Source organism: Macaca thibetana, chromosome 1 (genome assembly GCF_024542745.1).
Source record: "Macaca thibetana thibetana isolate TM-01 chromosome 1, ASM2454274v1, whole genome shotgun sequence".
Classification (NCBI taxonomy): Eukaryota; Metazoa; Chordata; class Mammalia; order Primates; family Cercopithecidae; genus Macaca; species Macaca thibetana.
In genome coordinates this window covers 138147144-138159713 of record NC_065578.1, presented here as the reverse complement: position 1 = coordinate 138159713, position 12570 = coordinate 138147144, and the positions used below count along the sequence as shown (strand labels likewise).

The 12570-nt window shown below is 35.2% G+C and overlaps 1 protein-coding gene across 13 annotated transcripts in view; it reads left to right on the top strand.

Annotated features, from left to right (window-relative positions):
* DNAH14 (dynein axonemal heavy chain 14) overlaps positions 1–12570 on the top strand; it is a 506458-nt gene that overhangs the window by 103372 nt on the left and 390516 nt on the right. For 11 of the 13 annotated variants that reach the window (XM_050760224.1, XM_050760215.1, XM_050760305.1 and 8 more), the window contains exons 12-15: positions 5258–5387; positions 8690–8969; positions 9585–9630; positions 9727–9824. In XM_050760224.1, the coding sequence (XP_050616181.1) occupies positions 5258–5387; positions 8690–8969; positions 9585–9630; positions 9727–9824 (554 nt within the window). The remainder of the gene's footprint in view (positions 1–5257; positions 5388–8689; positions 8970–9584; positions 9631–9726; positions 9825–12570) is intronic. The other 2 variants (XM_050760207.1, XM_050760280.1) reach the window with 1 other exon arrangement.

The following is a 12570-nucleotide window of genomic DNA, read 5'->3' as shown; positions in this document are numbered from 1 at the left end:
AAATCTTTGTCCATTCCTATGTCCAAAATGGTACTGCTTAGGTTTTCTTCCAGGGTTTTTATAGTTTTGGGTTTTACATTTAAGTCTTTAATCCATCTTGAATTGATGTTTATATACGGTGTAAAGGAGTCCAGCTTCAATCTTCTGCATATGGCTAGCCAGTTATCTCAGCACCGTTTATTGAATAGGGAGTGTTTCCTTCATTGCTTGTTTTTGTCAGCTTTGTCAAAGATCAGATGCTCATAGATATGGGGCCTTATTTCTGGGCTCTCTATTCTGTTGCATCGGTCTATGTGCCTGTTTTTGCAGCAGTACCATTCTCTTTTGGTCACTGTAGCCTTGTAGTGTAGTTTGAAGTTGGGTAATGTGATTCTTCCAGCTTTGTTCTTTTTGCTTAGGATTGCATTGGCTATTTGGGCTCTTTTTTGGATCCACATAAATTTTAAAATAATTTTTTCTAATTCTGTGAAGAATGTCATTGATAGTTTGATAGGAATAGCATTGAATCTGTGAATTGCTTTGGTCAGTATAGCCATTTTAATCATATTGATTCTACCTATGAACATGGGATGTTTTTCTATTTCTGTGTCTTCTCTGATTTTTTGAGCAGTGTTTTGTAATTCTCATTGTAGAGATCTTTCACCTCCCTGGTTAGCTGTATTTCCAAGTATTTTATTCTTTTTGTGGCAATTGTGAATGCGAATTCATTCACAATTTGGCTCTTGGCTTGATTGTTGTTAGTATATAGGAATGCTAGCAATTTTTGTATGCTGATTTTGTATCCTTTGCTGAAGCTGTTTATCAGCTGAAGGAGCAGCTTTGGGGCTGAAACTATAGATAAAGAATCAAGTTGTATGCAAACAGATAGTTTGACTTCTGTTTTCCTATTTTGATGCACTTTATTTCTTTCTCTTGCCTGATTGCTCTGGCCAGGACTTCCAGCACTATGTTGAATAGGAGTGGTGAGAGAGGGCATCAGGTCCTGGGCTTTTTTGCTTGGTAGGCTGTTATTACTGATTCAATTTTAGAGCTCATTAATGGTCTGTTCAGGGAATCAGTTTCTTCCCAGCTCAGTCTTGTGAGGGTGTATGTGTCCAAGAATTTATCCATCTCTTCTAGATTTTCTAGTTTGCGTACAGAGGTGTTTCTAGTAGTTTGTGATTTTTTTTTTTTTTTTAATTTCTGTGGGGTCAGTAGTAACATTCCCTTCATTGTTTCTAATTGTGTTTTTTTGCATCTTCTCTCTTTTCTTCTTAATTAGTGTAGCTAGTGGCCTCTCTTTTATTAATTTTTTCAAAAACAGCTCCTGGATTCTTTGATCTTTTAAATGTTTTTTTGTGTGTGTGTGTCTCAATTTCCTTCTGTTTGGCTCTGATTTTGGTTATTTCTTGTCTTCTGCTAGCTTAGTGGCAGGTAGGTTGTATGTGTCTAACAATTGATCCCTTTTTTCTAGGGTTTCCAATTTGTGGCATGTAGTTGCTCATAGTAGCCTCTAGTGATCCTTTGAATTTCTGCAGTATCAGTTGTAATGTCTCCTTTTTAATCTCTGATTTTATTTATTTGGGTCTTTGTTCTCTTTGTTTTTTTAGTTAGTGTGACTAAAGGTTTGTCAGTTTCCTTTATCTTTTCAAAAACCAGCTTTTTGTTTCATTGATCTTTTCTGTAGTTTTCTTGCTTTGATCTTTATTGTTTCTTTTCTTCTACTAACTTTGGATTTGGTTTCCTCTTGCTTTTCTCATTCTTTAAAATGTATCATTAGGTTGTTTATTTGAAAGTTTTTTTGTTTTGTTTTTTTGAGGTAGAAACTTATGCCTATATACTTCCCTCTTAGTACTGCTTTTGCAGTATCCCATAGGTTTGGGTATGTTATGTTGGTTAAATTCCATGTGTTTGTGTGGTTCCCAGAATTCCTCCTCTGATTGATTTGTAGGGTTTTTGTTTTGTTTTGTTTTGTTTGTGGTCAGAGAAGATGCTTGATATTATTTTGATGTTATTGAATGTTTTAAGACTTGTGTTTTGACCTGACATATGGTCTATCCTTGAGAATTATCTGTGTGCTGAGAAGAATGTGTATTCTGTAGTCATTGGATGAAATGTTCTGTAAATATTTATTAGGTCCATTTGGTTTTTCCTGCATTTTAAGTCTGATGTTTCTTTGTTGATTTTCTGTCTGGATGATCTGTCCAAGGATGAAAGTGTGGTGTTGAAGTCTCTAGCTATTATTGTATTGGGTTTATCTTTCCCTTTAGATCTAATAATTGTAAGAATTAAAGAAAGAGGAAAGAAACACGAAAGGTGGCTTGCCAGTCAAGACAGATTTATTTTAAGGAAAACGAACCTGAGAGGAGCCTTCTGGCTGAGTTAGGTCAGAGACCCACTCTCTTACAGACTAAGAGGTTTTTTTGTTTTTTTGAGACAGAGTCCTACACTGCCACCCGGGCTGGAGTGCAGTGTCGAGATCTTGGCTTACTGCAACCTCTGCCTCCCAGGTTCATGCGATTCTCCTGCCTCAGTCTCCCAAATAGCTGGGATTACAGGTGCACACCACCACACCCAGCTAATTTTTTGTATTTTTAGTAGGCACAGGGTTTCACTTTGTTGGCCAGACTGGTCTCAAACTCCGGACCTTATGATCCACCCACCTCAGCCTCCCAAAGTGCTGGATTATAGGCCTGAGCCACCGTGCCCCGCCCAGACTAAGAGTTTTTAAGGATTCAGGGTGGGAGAGTTTATCAGAGGCTTCGACTGCTTCTGTGTCTCTTTGTTGTGCTTATCTGGGAGAGAGAGTCATTTGTCTGTTCCCATACATCTTTCAGAAGCTGCAAGCATACCCCCCGAGTCTGCTTTTATCTTCCCTATCTTAGTGCGCATGAAGGGAAAGGAATATGCTTATTAAGGCCTACTGTTTTACTGGGGTCCAGTGTATGAGGGTGAAGTTTGGCAGTTACCCAAGAGGCCTTCCCCTCACCTCCCTCTGTGCCTGAGCTGTCTTATCTGTGTTTTACTATCTGCTCTTTCTGGCTGCATGTAATTAGAAGAGAAGTGATTTCCTTGAAATGCGTAAGGCTAGAAAGGGAGCTGGAACTTAAAGTGGCAGTGTTTGTCGAAGATGACAGTGCTCCTGCTCTGTCAATAATACTTGCTTTTTGTATCTGTGTGCTCCAGTGTTGGGTACATGTATATTTACAAGTGTTCTATCTTCTTGCTGAATTGACCACTTTATCATTATATAATGACCCTCTTTGTGTCTTTTTACACTTTTTGTTGTATAATCTATGTTGTCTGATGAAAGTATAACTACTCCTCTTTTATGGTTTCCATTTGTGTGGAATATCTTTTTTCATAGCTTTATTTTCAGTCTGTTTCTCAAGGTGAAGAGTGTTTCTTGTAGGCAGCAGAAGGTTGATTCTTGGTTTTTCATTCATTCTGCCACTCTATATCTTTTGATTAGAGAATTGAGTCCATTTACATCCATTCTTATTATTAAGTAAGGACTTACTCCTGCCAGTTTGTTTTTTTTTTTTTTTTTTTTTTTTTGAGACAGAGTCTCGCTCTGCCGCCCAGGCTGGAGTGCAGTGGCCGGATCTCAGCTCACTGCAAGCTCCGCCTCCCGGGTTCACGCCATTCTCCTGCCTCAGCCTCCCGAGTAGCTGGGACTACAGGCGCCCGCCACCTCGCCTGGCTAGTTTTTTGTATTTTTAAAGTAGAAATGGGGTTTCATGGTGTCAGCCAGGATGGTCTCGATCTCCTGACCTCGTGATCCGCCCGTCTTGGCCTCCCAAAGTGCTGGGATTACAGGCTTGAGCCACCGTGCCCGGCCGACTCCTGCCAGTTTGTTATTTGTTTTTTTGGTTCTTTTGTGGTGTCCCCTTCCTTCTTTTCTTCCTTCCTGCCTTCCTTTTAGTGAAGGTGATTTTCCCTGGTGATATGTTTTAATTTCTTGCTTCTTTTTTGTGTATCTGTTGTATGTTTATAGATTTTAGGTTACCATGAATCTTGCAATTAATATAACCCATTATTTTAACCTCATGACAACTTAATGTTGATTGTATAAATGAACATACAAACAAGATAAGGAGAGTTATAAAATCTCTATATGTAATCTCCTTGCTTCTTAACTTTTATTGTTTCTTTTTATATCTTATTGTATAATCTGTGTCTTGAAAACTTATTTTGATCAGTTCTTTATCTTTGTACTTAAAATATGAGTAGTTTACACATCACAGTTACAGTGTTATAATATTCTGTGTTTGTTTGTTTTTTGAGACAGAGTTTCGCTCTTATTGCCCAGGCTGGAGTGCAATGACATAATCTTGGCTCACCACAACCTCCGCCTCCTGGGTTCAGGCAATTCTCCTGCCTCAGCCTCCCGAGTAGCTGAGATTACAGGCATGTGTCACCATGCCTGGCTGATTTTGTATTTTTAGTAGAGACAGGGTTTCTCTATGTTGGTCAGGCTGGTCATGAACTCCCAACCTCAGGTGATCTGCCTGCCTCGGCCTCCCAGAGTGCTGGGATTACAGGCATGAGCCACCGTGCCAGGCCAATATTCTGTGTTTTTATGTGTACTTACTGTTACCAGTGAGTTTTGTGCCTTCAGATGATTTCTTATTGCTCATTAGTGTCCTTTTCTTTCAGATTGAAGCACTTCCTTTAGCATTTCTTATAGGATAGATCTGGTATTGATTATAAGTGTCTGGCAAAACCCTTAGGTTTTGTTTGGGAAGATTTTTATTTTTCCTTTGTGTTTGAAAGATATTTTTGCCAGGTGTACCATTCTAGGGTTGAATGTTTTTTTGTTTTTGTTTTTGTTTTTGTTTCCTCTGTACTTTATTTATTTATGTATTTGAGACAGGGTATCACTCTGTCTTGATATTTGGGAGTTTGATTATTAAATGCTTTGGGGTAGTCTTCTTTAGGTTAAATCTTCTTGGTGGTCTATACTCTCCTTGTACTTCCAAGCCTAGCCAATATTTATTATTTTCTGTTTTTTTTTTTAAATAGCCATCCTAATGGGTATGAGGTGATATAATATCTCAGTGTGTTATGGATTGCATTTCCCTAATGATTAGTAATATTAAGCATCTTTTCTTGTGCTTATTGTCCATTTGGGTATCTTCTTTGGAGAAAGGTCTAGTCAGGTCCTTTGCCTGTTTTTTAATTGGGTTGCTTTTTGTTGTTGAGTTGTACGTGTTCTTTATATATGTAGATATAAATGATTTTTAAATGATTTTTTTCTTCCCATTTCTTAATCCAGAACATTCAAGGACAACTCTTTTCCTACTGGAAAGACAACAAATGATGGTGAAGAACTTGTTGATAATTCAAAGACACATGCTATTTCTGTTCAAAAGTCAGAAGTAAAAACAGACTCTGATATTAGTGAGGTAAAATGATCTTTGAAAAATATAAACATAGATTTTTTGCTATAAAATGAATACATTTTGAAATTTAAAATGTGATTTATGGTTAATACCCAGAACCCCTTGCCCAACATACCCTCCCCAACACACATACACACTCTTACCTGTTCCCACTGTAAAAAGCCATAATGGCACTTATCTCATTTAGTTCATTCGTTCATTCATTCACCATGTGGTTTATTGAGTACTTACTAAGTTCCAGGCACTGAACTAGGTAGGCACTGAAATAACAGCAGTGGGCATAACAAATTCTCTGACCTCTTGGAGCTTATATTTTACCAGAGGAGACAGATAAATGAAGTGATGAGTACTGTGAAGAAAAACGATGGAAAAGAAGGGAATGCAGGAGTGATGTTGTATGCTATTTTACATAGGAATGATAAGGGAAGGCCACCCTATCTAAAGTAGCATCTACCCCCTCCTCCCACTACTACACTACTCTGTCTTTGCTTTTGTTCAATGGATTTTTGTTGTGTTCTTATCTTAAAAATGGGAGAAGCAAAATAGCAAACCTTGAAAGAATACTAGATAAACTTTCATTAAGAAATCTTTTCTTGCCAGAATTGTTTTTCTCTCCATTGTTATTACTTTGTTGAGATTTAAATTTTATATGTTACGTGCTTATCCTATTTGGTAAAAGTAGCCTTGTATAATATGGCCTTTATATATATTTTTTCTTTTTAAACTATTTAGGTAGATTTGATGACAAGGGAAAATATTCACATGTATTAGTAAAACAAACATACACACATACACACTATGTAGTTTGAAGTCTGAAAATATTTGCATCGAAATATTAACAATAGTTATCTGTGGGTGGTAGGAACCTTGAATAATTTTACATATATATATATATATTTCTAGGTAGTCTAAATTTTGTACAATGCATATGTATTATGTTTATAATGTTTTGTATTAAGTGTACGATACCTGCAAATACAAGCAAACACTCATGTAGGCTTCACCCAACTTAAAAGTATTTAGTGTCTCCTATTCATCCTTTACTGATGAAACAGTTCACTTACCATTCTACTGTTGATAGGCATCTGGGTTATATTCAGTTTTTGTTTTTGCTATTACATATAATTCTACCTTGCACATTCTTGTATATTTCTCCTTTGGTATACATGAACAAGAGTTACTATTTCTTTCTTTATTGCTAAGGTGTGAAATTTCTGGGTAAAAACATGTTATTTTCAACTGTGTTGAGTGACATAAAATTGTTTTTCTAAAATGCTTATACCAGTTTCAGTGACCTTTAGCAATTCATAAATTTTTATTGCTCCATAAGCTTACTAATCCTCATCAATATTTATTGTCAATCAGATAGGTGTGAAATGGCATTTTGCCAAAGTTTTAATTTGAATTTACCTTATTACTGGTTTGGTTGAGCATTTTTTCATGTAACTTGTATTAGTCAGGGTTCTCCTGAGGGACAGAACCAATAAGATTCACACATCTATTTTATATATATATATATACACACACACGTATGTGTTCAATGCAGGCTGACAGAGTGGAGATTTGGACACAGGCTGCATGAACGAGCAGACTGCCACTAAGGTGGCCAAAATTTATGTCCACTTTTGTCCCATCGCCCAAGTTTGGGCATCTTGCACCTACTTTGCCCTCTAGTATCTGACCTTGGTTTGCTCCTCTTTTTTTCTGTACAGAGCTCAAAATGTTGAAAACATAGGTGTGAATCTCAAGCGAGAGATAAGAGCTAAAGTTGTGGATCTGATAATCATTGGTGCTGTCTCCTCCTTCCTTTCCTAATCCCCATTGTAATCTGTAAAATTTGTAGTTTGATTTAGCTGTGGCTACTCCTCTCTTGTAGTTTACAATCTAGAGGAATAAAACTATTTATTGGTTGATTCTTCTTGGCGCAAAAAGTGTAACAGCTAAGAGATTTCTTCACTACAAAAATATTTTCAGGCCCCAGGTGGTTCATATTATAATGATCGCACAGACCCATGAGTGAACTTCAGCCTTACCACATGCTAGCAATATAGCCTTTGACAAATTAAGCTTCCAGAATTTTTGGTATGTGCAATGAAATTAATAATTTCTGTCTCTCGGGGTTTTTATGAGGATTAGGTGAAGGTAGTAACTTGTTTACTATAGTGATTCACTGTAACCATAATTACACTTAAAGAATGATTTAATGCACAATATTTATATGCAGTAGTATTAGAAGGTGTATATAGCTTAAGGTCCAGTATTCCCAGAGTTAATTAGAGGTTATTTTCCAGAATAAGCTAAGCAGCACATTATATATTTATTAAGAATTGTCTGGGTAGACTTTCTTTTATTGCGATAAAACATACATAACATAAAATTTTCCATTTAACCATTTTTAGGTGTACAGTTTGGTGGTATTAGGTACATTCAGTGTTAGTCAACCATCACCACTTTCCATTTCTACAGCTTTTTCATCATCCTGAACAAACACTATACCCATTTGTGTGAACATTTAAGATTTACAAGTCACCTTCAATATCTACTCATGCTCTTTCCCTGGCAGCTTAGCAAGGTGCTATGAGGTTTATTTATAATGTTAACTGCCTTAATTTGTTAATGACTGGAATCAGAGGTTAAGGTTTCAGCAGATTATTCAAGTGATCACCCTGAGAAACACAGAGGAGTCATATGCACTAGGTAACTTAAGCATAACTGATTATTTATAAGGTAGGAAGGAGCAGTAGATTGAGAACCCAAGCCTAGACAGAGCCTAAGAACAATTATGTTACATAAATGAGATATTTATCCCCTAGTGTTTTTCACTGGAGCTGTCCATATTAGTATATGTATATTAAAGTGAAGAGCTAGGACTTACTGTAGTGAGTTTAAAGTGTGTTTTCTTGATTTGTAGTTCTTAAACCCAGGTGCACAATAGAGTCACCTGTTCAGCTTGTAGATGATTAAGAGTCCTGGGCCCTGCCTCTGACTTTTTAACTCAAAATCTCTGGGGATAGGACCTAAGAATTTGTATTTTAAATAAGCGCTCAGTGACTAGGACTATGATATACTAACTCTGTCATCAATTTACAGTATTTTGGGGGGAACTCCTTCATTACAATGTCATTTGTTTCGCATGTAATTGACTTATTCTAACATGCAAGTTTCAGGTATTTGATAATACAGTGTTACTCGGTTATACTGGAGTTATGATTTCTCATTTAAAATTTTGGTCTGTATTAGTCTAAATTAAATGTTCTGTAATTTATATGTTGTCACTGGCACCCTCACATTATCTGTTAAATTAGATTTTGAATAGTGTTGAAGTGGGGAAGGATTTGAGAAAAACATATGCACCAATATTTGAAGTAAATCTATGCTTGAGAATTCCTGCTGAGAGTGATTCTTCAGAAAATCCTAAAGAGAACTTTCACGAATCTGACCTGTGCCCTGAAGAGTGTGTAATGTTTGAAGATGAAATGTCAGAAAATAAAGACAAATGTGTCAAAAAACACTCAAGTGAAGAATTGCTCCCAAAAGCCAAGAAACCAAAAGAAATTAGTTACAATCTTGAAGATATTCTTTCAGGTAAGACAATTGAGACTATAAAGAATGAAGGGTTGCCAGGTGTGGTGGCTCATGCCTGCAATCCTGGCACTCTGGGAGGCTAAGGTGGGAGGATCACTTGAGGCCAGAAGTTTGAGACCAGCCTGGGCAACACAGTGAGTCCTTGTGTCTTGGAGGAAAAAAAAAAGGAATGAAGGGAAATATCTTATCTTAACAACTGGAAAAAAACAAATGAGAGATCATTTTACTAGTCTGTGTATTATAATTTGTAGATTATGATTTTATAAATCTTAAGGTAAATACTGCTAAAAGTAAGGATAAACTTACAGATCATTATTGTGCATGTAAGTAATGACACCATTATTCATTTTCATCTCAAAACCCAAACAGTTTCTCACTGAAGCAGAGCTGAGGGCCCCGTTCATCAAGAGGAACAACATCTAGGATGTTTGTTCTCAGATCTCTTTAATCAGAGCCTTGGGATGGGGTGTATTGCTTCAGTATTGCCTTTCAAATGACCTCTTGACTTTATTCTTAGGATATGTGTAAAGCACTGGCATATATTAATTTGTCATTTACCTGACATAAATATCAATCAATTTTGTATTCTCTCTTTCTTTCAATGGATTCTAATAGACACAGAAAGTGAGACTGAGTTTGAGAATAAATACATGTATTATGAGTAAGTATTAGACATTTTAAAAATTACAAGTCATTATATTTTATATAGTAGTTACTATATTTCTCTGAAACATGCTTTTATTGTTTTCTCTGTTAGATTTCCAGAATTTCCTACAAATCTCTTTATAGATCCCAACAGATTGGAGTTTTCAGTAAAAATTCAAAATATGTTGACTAATATGGAAAAATGTATAAGTAAGTGTTTTTAAAGCTTAGTGAAGTGCATTGTCTTCTTTGGCAATATTTTCTTGAATTTAGGCATCTGATGCTTTTACCCAGGGATGTGACAGATGTTACAGAATGTTAGTCTATCATAAATTCACAGTCCTTGGGATCAGGCACTGTGAATTTGGAATTATTTGATGATGTGTGAATTTTACACATAGCCTTAGAGAGCATAAAAGATGGGAATTAGGAAAATATTCAAGGTTTGGATTTTTTCGTTATGTTCTATAGAATGTTATGACACTTAATACAAATGAGCAAGATCTTTTATGTCATAGTGTAACAAAGATACTGTTTCTACCTTAAAGAGATTTTAATTATTTTGCAGCTGTGTGTACACAATCTGAAATTGCAGGCAATTACTAGCCTGACCAAAGAATTTATTCTTTTCTCACAGTAAGTTTTACAAAGATCTTAAAACAGCAGGACTTTTGGCAACTTCTTAAATGTTGCATCATTCTCCAGTCATGTCACCATAGTTTGCTGAGTTCAGAGGGCTCCTATTTCCAAGCTAAGCTGGTATCTCATGCATTGTTTGATTTTGTTTATGCAAGTCCCAATAATTCAGTCTTTTTCACTATGCTTTGTAACTACCACCACATATTAAGTTACTCCATTTCCCCAAACTGGCCAAAATGTAGTCAGTATGTCCCTTGACATCTCATATTTATTTTAAAGTTTGCATTGTATTATGAAGATGAAATGTGCATAAGAACATGGGCTTGTTTTAAAATCAAGAATTATCACAAAGTTATAATTTTTTACCCAGTCCATTTTGAATCAGCTTGGTAAGGATTTCTTGCTGAGTAAAATCCAGAGATATTAGTATTTTGCAACATTATACACTTATGGACATTATAAACAACTGTGCTGTCTTGATAGGATGACCCCTCCCGTACTCATTTTCTTCAGTAGCCCAAAATTTGTTTTACTGCCTTCTAGCTTTTAATAATGTAAATAAGAAGTCTGATGCTACTGTGATTTTCCTTCCTTTGTATACTTGTGATTTCTGTCTAGTAATTTATCATTTGAAGTAGGAACTTTTCTATAATAAAGTCATATATATAATTCTATGTTAAGCTTTCTTAAAATTCAGTGAGGCTCTTCAGTCTGAAGAACTAAGTTTTTATCGGTCTTTCCATATGTTCCTTTTTTCCGTTTGGATTTTTTGTTTTTCATCTTTAGATTTCCTGGGTCTAAACATCCGATTATTTCTATTTCTTTTTTCTTTGTTATGAAATATTTCTACTATTTTATTTGTTTCTATTATGAGATAATTTGAGACTTCTGTAAGTTGCAAACATACTACAGAGCTTCTGTATACTCTTTATATGTTTTAATCTAACCACAGTATAGTTATGAAAATGAAGAAATTACTATTAGTATAATAGTATTAATGAAATGATAGATTTTATTTGGATTTTCCCAGTTGTTTCCTTAATGTTCATTTTCTGTGCCAGGATCTAATCCCAGATCACATGTTGCATATATTAATAGTTGTTATGTCTGTTAAATCTTTCCAATCTGTACCAGTTGCTCAGTCTTTCCTTGTCTTTTATGACTTTGAGATCTTTGAAGAGTACTGGTAACTTACTCTACAGATTGTCCATCAATTTTGGATTGTCTGATGTTGTCTCATGATGAGTTTGAGATACACATCTTGGGGGACAATACCATACTGAGTGTGTGCCCTTTTAAGTATATATCAACCTGGTAGTACATGACATTGACGAACCTTTTTACTGGTGATGCTCACCCTGACGACTTGGTTAAAGTCACGTCTGCCAGGTTTCTCCATGATGAAGTTACCACATTTCCTCCTGTAATTAGTAAACTTGGGATGGGAGGAAAAGTTTTGAGATTATACACATATCTTATTTCTCCTGAAAATTTTACCTACTAATTCTAACATTTATCAGTGGACCTTGCCTTGCCTGTGACAGTTATTACTGTGGTGTTCTTAATGGTGATTTTCTGTTGATTTTATCCCATATACATTCATAAATTAGAATTCTTCTGTAAGGAGTAGCTGTTCCTTTTCCATTTATTTAATTTTTCAGTCATTTATTTATATGAATATGGACTCACTAATATTTGCATATATACATACATATATGATAATTGCATATACATACATATATACATATGATAATATGTATATATGTATATACATGTATATATGTATGTATATATGTGTGTATATATATTTACCTTAGAAATAATCATTTAAATCACCCCATTTCAACTACCCATATATGACAACTATTTCTTTTTGCAATTTACATTTATATTCATACATTAGTCAAATGTATATTTTAAATGTTATATGATCACTTAGTGTTATATCACAGATATTACAAAGGCATTTAGAACCTCTTCTAGAAGGCTTCAGTGTATGGTATCATAGTTAGAGAGGCCTTCAAAATGATCATATTATAAAATCATTCTCTCACTTATTTTCTAATTCTATTATGATTTCATTTTTATATTTAAATATTTGTTCACTCTGAGATTTATTTGGCATATGTTGTGAAGTAGGACTTTACTTTTAATTTTTTCTCGGATGACTAATCTGCCTGTCCCAACATCATGTATTGACTAATCCATTCCTTATCCCCACTGATTTGAAATGCCACATTTATAATTTTTTATATTCCAGAATGTTTTTCCATTTTATTTCTGGGCTATGCAGATGACATGTCTGTAACTTATGTAC